Source organism: Limulus polyphemus, unplaced genomic scaffold (genome assembly GCF_000517525.1).
Source record: "Limulus polyphemus unplaced genomic scaffold, Limulus_polyphemus-2.1.2 Scaffold109, whole genome shotgun sequence".
NCBI classification, from domain to species: Eukaryota; Metazoa; Arthropoda; class Merostomata; order Xiphosura; family Limulidae; genus Limulus; species Limulus polyphemus.
The window spans coordinates 955,168-972,585 of NW_013665719.1; the positions used below are offsets into that span (position 1 = coordinate 955,168).

A 17,418-nucleotide genomic window follows, 5' to 3' on the forward strand; every position below is an offset into this window, starting at 1 on the left:
ACTATATAGTTCAAGCCAACAGTTAGTGTTCATGTGTTCCCTGAGTAAGGTATACTATATAGTTGAAGCCAACAGCTAGTGTTATTGTGTTCCATGAGTAAGGTATACTATATAGTTCAAGCCAACAGTTAGTGTTCATGTGTTCCCTGAGTAAGGTATACTATATAGTTAAAGCCAACAGTTAGTGTTATTGTGTTCCCTGAGTAAGGTATACTATATAGTTCAAGCCAACAGTTAGTGTTCATGTGTTCCCTGAGTAAGGTATACTATAGTATTTATTAGTTAGTTAGTGTTTTAATATATCGAATGTTATTACTCTCTACTTGTGTTTTGTGTTATGATACTTCTATTATAAAGATTGCTTTCCACTGTTAGCTTGATATATGTTTTAGAACTAAGCTAAATTTCCTAAACTCTCCGTATCTTGCGAGATATTATTCGGATTACGACTGGAAATACCGGCGAAGGTACACACCTGATTCAACAATACATTCTAATTTTAAAAGTAAAAACGTAAACTTAATTAGCTGTACTGACTGCCAGGGTGACTTTCAGTGCCATTACATCATATAAGTTGTTTTTAGTCATTATGAGTTGTTTCAGAGTGTCAATATATCATAAGAATTAATTAATAGCTTTTAAACTCGTATGAATTAGAAAAAAAAATGTTTTATACTTTTTTTACTTTTACATCACTCATTTTTGAGAACATTAATGTAATGCACAACACTACTTTATGTGCGACACTTAAGTGTTCATTCATTTGTTTTGTTTTCACATTAAAGAAGAAAATGCCAATATAAATTGAAATAAGGTATTACATTAATTTAATGAATATGAATTTTCTTACTTAATAATGATATTGCTAAGTTATACTTCCATAAATTATAATAGCAAAGAACTTCACAACAGAAACAAAATTATCCGGTCGTCTACTTACAATTGATGAAATACCATCGTATCATCAACGTAACAGACAAAAAGTAAACTTTTATTGTAGACTCCACTTCTCTTATTTCTGTGGTTGATATATCCTACTCTTTTAAGATAACGACATTAAGGCTTCTCCTATAAAGTGAATTTTCTCAATATTCTTTTTTGAAAGCACTGCAATGTTTTGATTTCTTACAGTTATCTACCAAATCTATTCTATCCTGCTCTAAATTTATATCGATCGTAGTATAAAAACCATTTCCCTGAAAAGGGAAAACTTATTTTTATAAGCTAATATTACATTTCCTACACATATATTGTAGCAACTCACTTGAATATTAGACAAACATAGATATAATGAAATGTCAGAAAAACCGGGCTGACCAAACATTTATGAAGCTCTTCTCTTTAACTATACATTATTAAGCAGTTATGAAACTAAATATTGACAAAAAATAAAACGATAAAACATTGTGATACTTATTTCTGTTAATGAGGTAATTCAAGTTTTCAAGATCTCCTCTTACTTTTCTTAGTTTACATATACAGTTTGCTGATATATTTCCACTTCTAATTAAAGAATCAATTTTATAACATTCAAAAGTAGTATCACAAAAAGCGTTGCAAAACATAATTTTAAGCTTTCTTGTTACCCTATTTATTATAGAAATGTTGACTTACTTTTTAGATTCTAGATTCAATGTCATACAGAAGCAGAACAAGTAATGATAACAAAATGTTATAGAACATGATGGCACACAGATTAAAATGTTCAAACGATACAATCATACCGTGAGTACGTAGGCATACGGATTGTATTATTGGCGCAAAACATATTTTAAAAATGTAATCACACAGTGAATATGAAAACACACGAGGCGTTTTAATAACGCAATAAGATGATTAAAAATGAAATTAGTCAGTCAATATGAAGACACATCTTGTGTTAAAGAAACAATAACAAGTTTAAATAATGTAATCTGTCAGTCAGTATGTAACTACATGTATAAGGAAGCACATTTTACTATTTACTATTTTACTATATCATTGAAACAAATCGCCAGGCTTTACTATCACTTAAACTTCTTTAACTTCTGTCTTGTATCATTGAACTTCACTATCACTTAAACTTTAACTTCTGTCTTGCCTTGCGATTTGTTTCAATGATACCAGACAGAAGTTAAAGAAGTTTAAGTGATAGTGAAGTCTGGCGATTTGTTTCAATGATACAAGACAGAAGTTAAAGAAGTTTAAGTGATAGTGAAGTTTTGCGATTTGTTTCAATGATACCAGACAGAAGTTAAAGTTTAAGTGATAGTAAAACCTTGCGATTTGTTTCAATGGTACCAGACAGAAGTTAATGATAGTGAAGCCTTGCGATTTGTTTCAATGATACCAGACAAAAGTTAAAAAAGTTTAAGTGAGTGCGAGTTGGATATAAAAGTGCTTCAACGGTGTAATATAGAAATTACATGATACAGGACCCTCCTGAGCTGTATAGTGTTTATACCAGCCTTTTGTTTACTTTAACCGTGTAATGTACAAGTTATGTAATGCGGGACCATCCCGAGCTGTGCAGTAAAGATAGATTGTCTTTGTACCAAATGTTTGGTACTTAACGATGCAATATACAAATTATATGATACAAGACTTTCCTGAACTCTGTTTTAAAAACACGGTATTATTTAATACAAATGTTTATTTTGGTAATTGTTTTGCTTCTGGCGTTTTTATTGTGAAGTTTTTTTTTATCCCTGATGTTTCTACTTCATTTGTTTCGGTCATTTTTCGTTATGTTCATAATAATGCTCTTGTTTTTAAGGGTTACTTTGGCAACGATGTTCTTTTTTATGTTTATTATTAAGACATTGCGATCTTGACATTTTTCAGAAGACATTTTCTTCCTGTTACAGCTGACGTAAATATTTGCAAGTTTAAATAAAATTATTTACTATGTGTAGTTAGGCCTAGTTTCCATATGATAAGTGCTAGGAAACGAGTTTTATGTTCCACGTAAGAATAGCTTTTGAAATACGGTATAAGTAAATGAGTAACAGATCTTCTATATATATGGTAACAAAAATCTTATACTATTTATAAATCCACTGAAAACAACGTAGCGCTACGCTTACTGAAAATTACAATATCTTGTAATTAGGCTTAAATTTGCTATAAGACAAGTCAGCCTAGGATATGGGGTGGAAGTTTTAATCTCGCAGTTTTACTTTTATGGCTCATATAATCTGTATAATGTTTTTTTATAAAGTTCTATATAATATTTCCATAGTAAAGAATTCGCCAAAAGTCTGAATAAAATAATAATAAACTGACGTTTTTAAGACAGCATTTCGTCATTTTTTTTACGTTTGGTATTGTTATTTTTTATTTCTGCGTGAAATAAAATGTTATGTTTTTGAAAAATGGGGCTAAACTTTTTACGACAACTTCATCAAGTTTGATATCCAGAAGTACTGGTAAGATTACAAATTTTCAGAACTGATCTAAAAGTAATCACCTTGGCAGCGATTCGAAATTAACCGTGAACCACGTGCAATCTCGTATCGCCAAACTAGATTGATTCCCCCATTAAAAACCTACTTTTCCCACCTAACCGTCGTTATTAAAGCATTCCACCTAACCAATATTTTTGGAAAAAATGTTAAAGAACTTTTAAACTTAGAAGTTCATCTGGAAACTTTTTGATCTTCTAAGGCCAGTAAACCTCATGCGAGTGTTTAGTAAGTGCCATGGCTCCATTTTATCACCACTTAAAGTTTTAGTAATGTTCCTTTGATTACAAACACGTGATAGTGGATTTTATTTAGTGTTTCTTAACCTCAAGACACTATTCTAAAGTTTAGTGAATAACTTTAAAAAAGAAGAGATATACATTAATTATGAAATTTTTCAGACCTACCGTAAGATTTTTCTTTTGTAACTGGTTTTTGACGAACATATGCCAGATCGATAAACGGCCAGAGTAAGCAGATTAATAATACTAAAGAGGGAAACGTTGTCATTAATCTGAAAATGTACAAGAAGTGAACTATTATTGGGTTCGCGAGCGAAGTATTGACTCTGACACGTGTAAACAGAGACACGTTTTGGCAGGCTCTGCGGTGTTCCTCTGTACAACATGCTCGTGCTGGAGGAATACACAAGCTTCGCTTATAAATACAGAGGTCCATCGATCTGTGCTTCTTTTACAGAGTTAACTGTACAGATGGCGCTCTATAAAAAAGTTTTTCAAGGCCCAACAGCACATTGATCTCGCCAATTGCGTTTCACTTGAAAAGGAGACATCTTGTGAATAATAATTCAATATTTCTACTGTCTTTTGTTTCTCTGTGTACCTAATGATATCTCCATAACTGAATAAAAAACACTTTGAGTAAACACAACTCGGTTTTATCTATCGAACTGTGTTACTATGATTAAAGTTTTAAAAAGTGCAGGCATTATGCACTATTATTTTATACTAATTATGAATAGTACAAAGTAAATGCTGTCTGAAACAAAACTCAAACGTTACTAAATATGTATCTATAGAACGCCTGTTTTTTTTTTCTGTTGTTGTTACTTTTAAGCTTAATGACAATTCTAAATCCTTACTACCGTAACTACTGACCTTACTACTTTCACTGTAATTTACCTTATTACTGTTTGACCTGTAGCTAAAGGAGGCTAAAACCAAAGTAATTTCGTAACCACTAATTTTATACTGTTCTAATGTGCACCCGAGTAGACTATCTTCCTATTTATTGGTCTAACATCGTCATCAAAGTTTTACCTTGTTTATTACAAGTTCAAATGATTTTTTAAACCTCGGGAAAAGAAAATCTCCAAAATTGACAGTGCAAATCCTTACTAAAGAATGAACTTATAAAAACCACAGAAACTCCAGAATACTCTTGAACTTATCCAGCATCCAATTAAAAGGAAAAGTGACAGAAGGTTACGTGTCGTTGGCTGCTACCTGTACATCACAATGTCAGTGAAGCTACAAAAACAAAAATGGTGAAGATGAATCAACTTAGTAAAGGTCGAAGTAGGTCATTTTCGAATTACTTTAGTTCCTCCTACCATAGAATAAGAGATAAGAAATTACGAAGTTTGTAAAGATTTGGTAATTCATGTAAAAACCAAGTGACACCATTCGTTCTTTTGATTAGACAAACTATACGGATTTTTACAAATCATTCATTAACAAATTTTTTGAAACTTGCGAAAATGTATGTATTGTAAAGAAGTAAGACTTGAGTTATGTGTTAAAATAATTTAAATCTTTTAAAAATAAAACAGGAAAATATAACCTACTTTTCAAAAACAGATATTTCTTATGTTGGACAATAAAAATGATAACTTTTTTCAAGAATTTTTATGAAAACGTTGTTTCAACGTAAATAAGGTTATCGTTGATTTAACAGGTTTATCAAAACGTCAGACATTACTGTCTGCCCAAATGTATCTGTATTTTTTATAAGATTGGTTGAGATAACGTTCAAACTCAATCTGACAAGAAACCTTTAGTATGATGTACAACAACAACCGTACACGCAATATTTTAGATGATAATTTGGCCGAATGAGTGTCAAATCAGATTTAATTTACATTTTCATAAAAACACCAAACATAAGAAACCGAATTTATCGATGTACTATGCCTGTTCACCTTTCGAATGCATTTGTTTCCCAACTAAGCTTTAGCCTAGCTTTCAGGTATTCCTAAGGAAGAAGTTTATTTTTTGTTAAGCACAAAGCTGCACAATGGGGTATTTGTGCTCTGCCCACAGTACGTACCCAAGCCCGATTTTTAGCATTACAATCCCTCAGACCTACTGCTGAGCCACCAGAAGGAACCAAGAAGGACTAGTAGTTATGAATAAATAAAAATCAGTAAATTTCTAATTTTCATGCCCTTAGTCGGCAACAATACTAAGATATATATAATTACAGACATGTTAGATTTTTTCTTACATGTGGACGATTTTAATATCGAATACGTTTGTTTGCAATTAAACAATAACCACATATCAAGATATGCTAAGAAGAGAGATATATTAAACGTCTAGCTATGTCAGTGATAAAAATACTGTTCGAGGAATCTTTATATGACTTTATGAATAACTAACTAAACAATGTGTCATTACTGTCAAAGAGGTCTTTACATGCCTTTATGGATAACAGACAGAATGGTGTGTCATTGGTGTCAAAGGATTCTTTAGATGCCTTTATGAATAACAAACAGAAAGGTGTGTCATTGCTGTCCAATGGATCTTTGGTGACTTTACGAATAACAGAAAGAATGGTGGGTCACTGTTGTCCAATGGATCTTTAGATTGTGTGTCATTACTGTTCAAGGGAATCTTAAATGTCTCTTTGAATGACAGAGAGGATGGTGTGTCATTGCTTTCCAAGGGATTTTTAGATGTATTTATGAATAACTGAGAGAATAGCGTATCATTGTTGTACAAGAGACCTTTAGATGTCTTTATGAATAACAGACAAAACGATGTGTCATTGTTGTTCAAGGTTCTTTAGATGTCTTTATCAATAACAGACAAAACGATATATCATTGTTGTTCAAGGTTCTATAGATATCTTTATGAATAACAGACAAAACGGTGTGTCATTGTTGTTCAAGGTTTTAAGATGTCTTGATGAATAACAGACAAAACGATATATCATTTTTGTACAAGGTTTTAAGATGTCTTGATGAATAGCAGACAAAACGATATATCATTGTTGTTCAAGGTTCTATAGATGTCTTTATGAATAACCGACAAAACGGTGTGTCATTGTTGTTCAAGGTTCTATAGATGTTTTTGTGAATAGCAGACAAAACGGTGACTCAAATGTGCAGTTTCATTTGTGAACCTAGTTGTACTACTTCGATCTTCATAGTTTTTAATTTGGACAATAAGTGCTAAAATGTGATCAGGTAAGAATTGAAGTTTAAGTGCGGAGAAGGATGCAAAGGGCTTTTTGTTTTGTCCAATGATAGAAACATTTTTCTTTAGTTTGATAATATCATACGAGTGTCATTGTATAATATAAGTTATTTTAAAGTGTTTTTATACTGTACTAGTTGTTTTCATACTGTCTTTATATTACATGAATAGCTTTTATTACCATATTATTATTTGAAAAGTTATTTTGGACTTTTAGCCTATCATACAGATTTGGGAGTAACCTACATCTCCAACGTTGGACAAACCTCGGGAGATGTTATTGGGACTGCAGTTGAAAATGCCGCTATCAACAAGGTACCCAACTGATGAAACGCGTAAGTAGGAACTTAAGAAGAGTATATTGTATTAACTGTATTATTTAAGGGTTGTTGTTTACATCACATCTATGTAGGTAGCTTGTTTTAATCAGGAGTTAATATTAATTACATCACGTCATTTGTTTTTCTTACTTTAAGTCACTCACTCACTAATTATACAGAAATTTAGCGCACGAAGTAAAACATCATTCAAATGTTATTTGTTCATTCATTTGTTTCCTTTTCACATTATTAAAGATAATAAGAAATAGAAATATTATTTGTGAGTACATCTTTAGTTCTGGTGTATAAAGATTTTTCATTATGAACGGTGTCCCCAAAGATAAAGATCTTTCATTATGAAAATTGTCCCCAAAGATAAAGATCTTTCATTATGAAAATTGTCCCCAAAGATAAAGATCTTTCATTATGAAACGTGTCCCCAAAGATAAAGATCTATCATTACGAAAGTTGTCCATTCACATAAAAACAGCTGGTATTTGGTGGTTATAAGATTATTTCAATGATACACAATGATTATCTGCGTATAGGCGTCACGAAATTTGAATTGATAAATTGGAGGGAGGGCAGCTAGTTAAAAGTACCCATCACCAACTCTTGAGCTACCTTTGCCTGGCCGAATATCGAAATTTGACAGTCATTCCTGTAGCAGATGATGCTCTAGTGTTTTAGATTGTGAGTCCGAGGATTAATAAGAGTGACAGTAAAAATCCATATATTCAGGATATGAGAGTAGCCCAGCTGTTGGCGATGAATGCTATTGACTATTTACCTTTTTCTTTAATCTATTAATTCATAATCATAGACAGCTATGCGCAGAAAAACCTTGTATAGTTTTGTGCGAAAATTCCGAATTAAACAGACTCACAGTTTTTTGATGAACTATACGTTGTTAATAAAATTATATTTTTTGAAAAGTGATTATGTTCATAGTATAGATCTTGTTTGTTTGTTTTAGAGGGAACCTACACTGGAGTCTCAGCTGTGTACAACTCAGGAAACCAACCCTGACTTTTAGCGTTTTAAGTAAGTAAACTTACCGCTGTCCCACCGACGGACAGGAAAGTTCTAAACAGCAGAATCAATAAAATGTTTGACGTTGGCATCAGTTTAATTAAAACCCATCTATTATTTACCAGTATCTAGGTGGTACACTCCACTAACACTAGAGGACACTACAAGTATTTATAGGTTTATTTATATAGGTTTAAGGGTTTGGTAGGTATTTAGTTTCAATACATATATTTGTATTTTTCCGTAGCTAAAGAAAATTTGAAGTTATCTAGCTTTACATTTAGATTTAGCACTTAGGCCATGTTCATCTTCATGCGGTATTGGTCGAAATAGCAAACACATTTGTTCAAATATTACCCATTAAATCTCTTGACATGATCACCTGAGTGCTATAGTTTTGAGCTACGTTAACTCTCGTCATCTTGTCAATTACAGAGAACATTCTCCAACTAAGCTTTAAATGTATTTTGATGCGAGAGATATAGAACCAAGATGTAAACTGCAAAGTGGGTACGTGAATTGAGTTTGCTAAACGTTAGGAATTTGTATTCATGACAAAACTACTAAGGGTATTTGCAGCCGTCCATAATGTTAACTATTGACCAAAGGGAAGGCAACCAATCAGCAATACCTTTCCACCCACCAACCACCCTAAAGAACTGACTGTCAACCTTATAACATTCACATTTGTAAATAGCATTTTTGTTATTATACACTGTACACATTATACATTGGTTGTATATACAACTAAAATAAATTTGAAATAAGCCAACATAAAAGAAATGTTACAAAACAATAAAATTGAAAATTCTGCACTAGCCCAAATGTAAGTCATACTTGACGTATCATCCAGTGGGAAAAACCTGTTATTTTGGTTCAACCGAATAATAAGACAACTAGAAATATTATATTTATGAAATAAATAAACATGGTAAAAATATTATTATATCTTGAATAAGGAGGAAGGGTCAAATAAGGGGCAGGTCAAAAAGTATGCAGATGTCGTAACCTTCTTTGTGTTCTGCTGTATGTAAGTTATGTGATAATGTGGGTCGCGTGCATAATTGTTCTGGTATAAATTAATTGTAACCGTATTATGATTTTACGCTCCAAAGAATGATGTGATTAACTTTTAAACATGTAGAGTGTCTATTTTGAGACAGTTGATAATCCAAGAATACAGTTTTCAAATTGTATACTTAAAATTGTTGATCGTTTGAGTATTTTAATTAGTTCTTTACTTAAGTTCCTTGAATTTTTGACCCAATCTTGTTTACCTTGGTTGCTTGGTGTTAAAAACAAAAATATTTATATGAAAAGTGATACACAGTAATTAACAATAATAATTCTCAAAGAAAAATTGGTTGCTGCCAACAGGTTATTATTTTGTGGTCTATGATTTGGAATTAGGTACATATTTACAATACTTGTACTGCGCCCTGACAAACATGTGGAACAGGACTCCACAATTGGGTGGTGATAGGGTGGAGAATTTGTGCATGGCCGGTGCTGATTTCCTCTAGCATGTTAATAAGCCAATAAATAATAATCACATTTCTTGTGCAACAGTATAGACATGAAGTAATTTGAAAGTCTTCCATTTTGTGAACAGTTTCACTTCTATTTTTTGGGAAGATGTTCAGTCTAGACTATGGTGACGTGGAAGTGATTAGTGTGCAAACTACACTCTAGTTTCACACAGTAAGAACAAGAACAGCAGGAAAAATATATATATATTTATATGGATACAGTATGTTTATTGTAGTTCACAGTGGCTGATTCAAAGTTATTATACTTTCATGCGGTCAGAAGTAATAAGTTACTGCAATTGAAACGACTTTAAAACAACAATATGCGGTTTAGTAAAACGTTGAAGTTTTCGAATCTTGTTATACGAAATTATTCTGTGAGAAATACATTTTGCTAGTACCTTTTGTTAAACCTATACATCCTAGGTAACATTGATATGACCCTAAAGAAGCACAATATATGTATGTATGTCTTAAGTACATCCTTTCAGACACACTAAGATTTATCGAGCTGAGTAAGTAGTAAATAATGTGCATGCTAGTTTCGCCCTTTGGCGTAAAATAAATATACAAAATAGAATTAATAAAACATATAAATCTGAAAAGTGAAACTACTGGTAGGACAAATTCAGTTATTTTTTGGCCACATTTGAGGACATGATGACATAACCTCTACGATTAAATTAACAAAATTAATTTTATGTTTTTCTAAATATCAGAAGGTATCCAAAGTATGAATTGTGCTTCGTCTTTCAAACTGACTGTTCAAATCTATCTCAGTTTGTGTGTAAAACAAACAGTCATTGTGCATGTTTGCTGAGCATTTTCACTGTAGGTAATGAACAGAATGCCAAGTATTACGTATTGGTTTCGCCGTTAAGCCAGAACATAGCTTTAAGGAAAATCAACCATCGTTTTGTATTCTGTCACCAGTAATCCTGAAACGTTCGTTCTAAACACTTAATCTGTATTCCGTCGTGACTAAGGTATCTTTCTTAAGCTAAATTCAATAGTGCTAAACATGCATAAGGCTGTCACTAGCTCACTGAATAACAACTCGTAATCATCATGATTACTCCGATAATATATCTGTGTATACACACAAAGTTCACAGACGTTTTGTGGTGGAAATACACAATACTAATGAAAACTGACACGAAACCACCAAACTTCTAGTTTATTCTCACCAGTTAAAAATAAATAATGGAGCTCGGGAGGACTAGAATATCCTTCTTCACTCAAGAGATGTGAGAATTTCTAGTTATTTTATTACTAATCTTACATAACAAATACAAAGTTTTTCAGAAGGAAATAGGCACGGAGCTCGAATGAGTATTGCAGGTTCGCTGTATGTTTACCTTGGAGTTTCAAGAATAGGCACGGAGCTCGAAAGACTATTGTAGTAAGTTCAACCTGTAAAGTACAACAGAAGTTCCGTCAGAAATGGGTCCTGCAAAGCCAGGTGGTTAGGACGCTTGACTTTCAATTCCAACAAACATGCTCGCCCTTTCAGCCGTTTGGGGCGTTATAATGTGACGGTCAATCCCACTATTCGTTGGCGGTCGGTGGTGATGACTAGCTGCTTTCTCTCTAGTCTTTCACTGCTAAATTAGGGACGGCTAGTGCAGATAGCTCTCGTGTAGCTTTGCGCGAAATTCAAAACAAACCAAACCGTCAGAAATTGAATAAATAATTACAGTGATACTAACTGGAATATCCAAGAATTAAAATAATTCAAATTAACACTCTAAATGTGGTAGTAGAGCTTAGCATCACAAGTACTCATAACAGCAGTAGAATGTGATGATGAAAACTATTAATTCCATCTACTTTCAACATTGTAAAAATATATTATTATTAAATGTGTAAATACATATGTAAAAACTCTTGTATACATAATGATCTTATTCATATTCGTTCAAAGAACTCGAATTAACTGCCAGTGTTTTATGTTAAATTTATTTTGATTTGTGAACTACATCATTAGTGGAAAGGTAAAATAAACTTATTTCATTGCTTCAAATATACTTTTCCTCGTGAGCCAATCTGACGTAAAGCTAGACAAAGATTATCATAATGTCATTTCATTTCAATCAATAGTTCACTTAATCAATTAACGTATTAAGATGAATTAATGCCGCTTTTTTAGTTCTTTCCTCATTGTAACCAATGCCATCTTGTGTGTAGACCAGGAAACATGCATGACACCTATGAAAAATAGGTTAGTTTCAGTACGATCAGTAAAGAACAGAGAACGATGCTTTTTGTGGATAACAGAATCTTTCTTGTTAAATGTGAATATTTCCTTGTAGCACGACAAAACATTATTAAAGAGAGCACTAGCGTAGTTAATATTTTACAGATTAATCTTCGAACTATAGACAAGAACATTTATCTCCTAGTGTATATACTGCCAAGGGCTAAGCCCAAATCTCCCGGACAATCGATCATGTCGATATTAAAATGCTTACACAACATAACTACCGAAGATAGGGTAGAGAATTTAATTCACCACTCACGATTGACGTTTGACGTTAAGATTACACATAATGATATCGTCCAATAAATACACCGGATTTGTATGACTATAATGTGTAATATGTAATATCGATGAAAGGTAAAAAAAAGAAAAGATAAACATAGAAGGTATAGAAAAACTAGGGTGTCGACCAATCATAATAACACACACAAAATCTCTTTTTTTTTCTATTCCTCATCTCTGAATAAAAATCTTCAGATGAAGTGAAAACTGGGATTCGGATTGGCGACAAAAGTAACCGAGAATACGCGTCAACCAAAAAATACTACTACGTTTTAACTATCAAAACCTCAGTATTCACTTAACTTCAAGGCTTTAGATGTTTCTTTTGAAATCCATAATATATATTTCAAAATATCTCAGGGGAATACAATCATATCATACAAAACAGATAGCATCTGAAAGTCATAACTCATACATCCTACGCAGACAAACATTATTTGTAATACTTCTAAAAAACTTGATATTCATATTTTGTCCATAAAATAGTTATAATTTTCTATAAATGTTTACCATAATTCATAAAAAATTAAAAGTTTACATGATAATCTTAAAAATAAAATCAATATTGGAGAGTCACAACGTGCGACAAGATAGCTATCGTCCCTAGCCCAGAACCTCTTCAAGAACAGTAATAAAGTTTAGTTGTAATTCGTTTAACAATAAAAAAACTACCTGGAAGAGAGAAAACAACATTAGTTAACCCAAGTTACCGCTATAAATATAAGAAAAACTACTTGAACAAGAGAAAATACAATAAGTAATAAATATTATCACCGTCGGTAGTGTGTCGTGCGACCAAAACAACCTGCAGGACACATTGTGTGTTATTAACAAGAGTGATAGTTTAGCAATTTTCTATTTATATAGCTCAGACTATGGTAATTTAAACTATCACATATTTTCTATTTCTATAGCTCAGACTGTGGTAATTTAAACTATCACATATTTTCAGCAGATGCGCACTTTTACTTCACATACCAAATTTCAAGACACTACATGGAGAAATGCAAGAGATATAAAATCTACAATTTTGATTGATTTTTTTCCTATTTTTTAGCTGCGGCATAGCGGCTCATAAAATAACTATGAGTTTTTTTCAAGTACAAACTTTTAGTTCGTAGATCCATCTCTTGACTGATTTGTGGTCTAATTACAGCCACGGCTATTGAGGATTCCCTCTTGTTTTTTTCTTCGCACCAAAAGTACGGAAATTTTTTTTGATAGAAAGATATACTTAACCTTCATAGATTTCTTTTATTTGGTGCACTGATAGATACTTAAAACCTACTATTAAGTGTGAAATGTGGTCTAAATATAAGCCACTTGTGGAAATTTATTTAACAAAAACGTTTGTACGCGTCTACGCAAAAATTCACGGGAGCTATCGGTCTAAAACTTTTACTACAGCTTCACCTAAAAGTAAAAGTGGACCTTTTTTTTAGTTTTTCTCATTCGGATTAAATACGGCTGAATTATAGCAGCAAAGCTATAAGATGACAGCATTTGCATATACATATGTATTGGTAAGGCCAAGCAAACTAGATTAGCAGTTTGTAGCTCAAGTTTTCAAAAGAATCATACGAGTGGACGGTTATTATTCATTACTTATTGCCAACTTTAAAGCACAAATTTGTTAAATTTTATAAAATTATCATACTTAAAGAGCGCTTAGCGTCACTTGGTATTAGCTTAAGCAATTGGCGTAAATAATGATGCTTGATACGGCAGCACCGAGTGCATGCGGGTGATGCCAAGAATCTGTTAATCTAGTTTGCATGGTGTTACTATAAAGAAAGCTGTTAACGGTGTTTTAGAGAGGAAAACTACCACCATATATTTTAAAGAATCTGGTTGGTTCTGTAAAGTATAGGAGGTCTGCTTCCAATAATATGGTTGTGATCCTAAAGCTAATGTTGGTTACTATCGAGTGTCACTTTCTTAGTTGCTGTGGTTTGTTGGTGTATATTAACAACAAATCACGATATTTAATCAAAAACACCTTAGGTGTGAAAAAAAGGTGCGGCCAAAAAAGGATTGAGGGTGAAACTTACGGGAATGAAATCAAAACTGGTGGCCAAACTGTTAACTACACATATAGCATTGATAATAATTTTACATCAAATATTCATTCGTTAGTTAGGTAGGAGGCGTATTTTGCTTTACCCACCATGATGCCCCAAATTGAACAAAACTACCAGTAGGAAAGAAAGAATACAGCCTTAGTTAACACAAATTCTCATAATGGACACAAAACTACCATAAAGAGAATTAGTTAACTACTATCATCCCCATGATACGACAATGCCCGAAAACATGAAAACATCATTATTTAACACAAGTTATCACTATGGAAACAAAACTACTGTATCAGGACCTTCAAAACATGTTAGTGTAGTTGTTGAAGTTTTTAAAGGAGGCTCCAAATTTTAGCTTATGTGAAACTATCCTGCTTTTGTTACATACTTTTTACCATCCTCGACTGAATGCTTAAGAAGTTCTTTCTTGTTCTTCTTTTAAAGTGTTTTTTTTAAACTTGCAATTCCCTTTCCATGTATTGATCAGCGTTCTGTAACAATAGTGCATAGTAACTACATCATTACATTCCTTCAAGAAAAAGGCAAATGATTAAATTAGTTCTTTGGGAAAGATGATAGGTTGATTGCCTCTATAGGCTCTACATCGAAACTTCTATTATATTACGTTCGAGATGAAGTTTGTTTCTTAAAAGATTATGAACATGTTCATAAAATATAAAAATCTTCCTACTCCACTGTATTGATTCAAACCACGAAGCCAGAAACAAGAACTACGTGGCACAGGGAAGATTGTCAGAAAGTTTTTCTTTAAGACGGCACTGCGTCCAAGATCTGAATAGAGACAGCCATTAATGTCAGGGGCTGGACTAAATGATTGATTTGTTCCTATTTTCAGGTTCGTATTGATTCTTCTAGTCTGGTGCATATCGTTTCCAGCAGGGTGCGAGCATATTTAAGGATTCAAGAGATTGTGCAGTTTATGTTGGACTCGTGACATTGTAAGCGATAGCAATGAATCTTTATTTCTATTGGAAACATATAACCTCTGAATACATTTCTAGTGTTAATTCACAAATGCTAATATGATAAAGTTTTTGGTATGAATTACTTTCCATTTGCTGTAGGCAATCTTGTTTTCTGAGGCTGTGGAAGTTTAACCTTCGTGAGTGGGTGTAAGTCAGTCTGTTTGTTCGTCTGGCTTCTCTAATTACATTTACGTTTTCTAAGTTGTCGTTGACAAAAGAATTGTAAAAGTCTTTTTATCTTCATCTAGTTTGACAAAGAGGAAAATTTGTGTTGACGTCCCATAAAAAATGCTTAAAAATGGAATGAGCTTAGATTATGAAGATAAATGGAAACGCCGTGTAATCAACTTCAGTTTAACAATTTCAAGATTCTCTACAATCCTTAATCTGTACTTATCCTCGGCTCCCCAAACTATCACAGTAATGATAGTTGTGATGTCGATAAACATGCCGTACACTACTTGACGAGTTCTCGTTTTTTGTAGTTGTGTTGTTGTTTTTTATACAGGTAGATAATATATTCCTCTACCCATGAACAACAAAGCATCCTTTTCTTTTAATAAGTGACGTTTTTAAATGAAGCACATTCCTTATTCTTAAGACAGATTTAAAACACGTCTAACTTATATCTTTGGATAAAATTCACTTCTGAGAGTTTGGTTTGGTTTTGAATTTCGCTCAAAGCTAAACAATGGCTATTTGCACTAGCCGTCCCTAATTTAGCAGTTATAGGGAAGGCAGCTAGTCAACACCATCCATCGCCAAATCTTGAGCTACTCTTTTACCAATGAATAACGGGATTGACCGTCACAGTATAAATCCCCACGGCTGAAAGGGCGAGCATGTTAGGTGACGAGGATTCGAAACAGCGATCCTCACATTGCTAGTCGAGCGCCCTAACACTAACTACAGCACACAAGGATTGCGTCCGTTGCAAATACTAGGCTACCAAAACACTTAAGTTCATTAGTTGACGATTGTGCTAACAATCTAGACCCAAATTAGCGAAAGCAGCTCAGTGTTGGGTGAATATGCCAATGTATTTAAGGAACGAGATGGCTGAATGAATTTAACAACAATGACCCAGCACCCCAAATTCACAGGCAACACATGTTCAATAAAGCTTCTTTGGAGCACTAGGGAGGTCGTGAGCCGTAAAATACAGTTGATACTGCAGAACAGTGTTTGGTCATCTCCTGTAATGATCGCCTGGAAGAAGGAAGATATGTCAAGGATCTGTGTGTTTAGGCTCCCATTGGTTCCACAACACTGTTTAGATACTGGCATGTTCAGCGGGACAACGGCAAAGACTACGTTTAGCACAAGAAATGGTTTATACAAATTCCCTGGCAGTTGATCTGTGTAATACACCAGCTACATTCGAGTGGCTGAAGGGAGTTGAAATCATGGCCGTTTCAGCTATAGCAAAAGCATACCATGAGATAGCAGACTGTAATGTTTGATGGATGCCAAAGGTAATGCTTCTGGAACTCTGAAATAAGCAAATAAAAAACTGATCTTGTGTGGGCACTCTTTCCTGTTCAACGAGATCAAGCTTGATCAGCACTAGTAGAGGAGTGTAGTACAGATGCACAAAACTTGTGACATCTGTATAGACACGAAAATGTGCTGTATCGCTGACATAAACCCATGGTTCTCTGACGTTGCTGCAGCTAGTGGTCCTTCTCAGATCAGTAGCAGTTGTTGTAAAATAATTGCTCTTAGCTTAGTATCAGTTGTGGTGGAGCTACTGTAAAGTCATTGCTCTCAGCCTAGTAACAGTTGTGGTGGAGCTACTGCAAAATAATTGCTCTCAGCTTAGAAACGGTTGTAGTGGATGTATTGTAAAATATCACAGGTCTGCGAATTCAAACGTCATAATTATTGTTTTGGTTTTAACAACGGATTTTCCATAATTCAGCTACGCAGACTTTGAAAATAATATTCATTTTTTTCAATCACGTAAGGATTTTTTACAAATCGGGAAGATAAAAAACTCTTAGTTAAATCAAATTTACAACAAATGGAACAGAAATATAACAAAATATGTT

At 33.2% G+C, this 17,418-nt stretch overlaps 1 protein-coding gene across 3 annotated transcripts in view; it reads right to left on the reverse strand.

The window, feature by feature from the left end:
* LOC106471054 (hemicentin-1-like) overlaps positions 1 to 17,418 on the reverse strand; it is a 180,579-nt gene that overhangs the window by 116,231 nt on the left and 46,930 nt on the right. Inside the window, exon 1 of one of the 3 annotated variants that reach the window (XM_022400535.1) lies at positions 3,851 to 3,997. The exons of the other annotated variants lie outside the window; for them this stretch is intronic. Within the exon in view, the coding sequence (XP_022256243.1) occupies positions 3,851 to 3,953 (103 nt within the window). The 5' untranslated portion in view covers positions 3,954 to 3,997. Of the gene's footprint in view, positions 1 to 3,850; positions 3,998 to 17,418 lie in introns of those variants that run through there. 3 annotated transcript variants of the gene reach the window in all.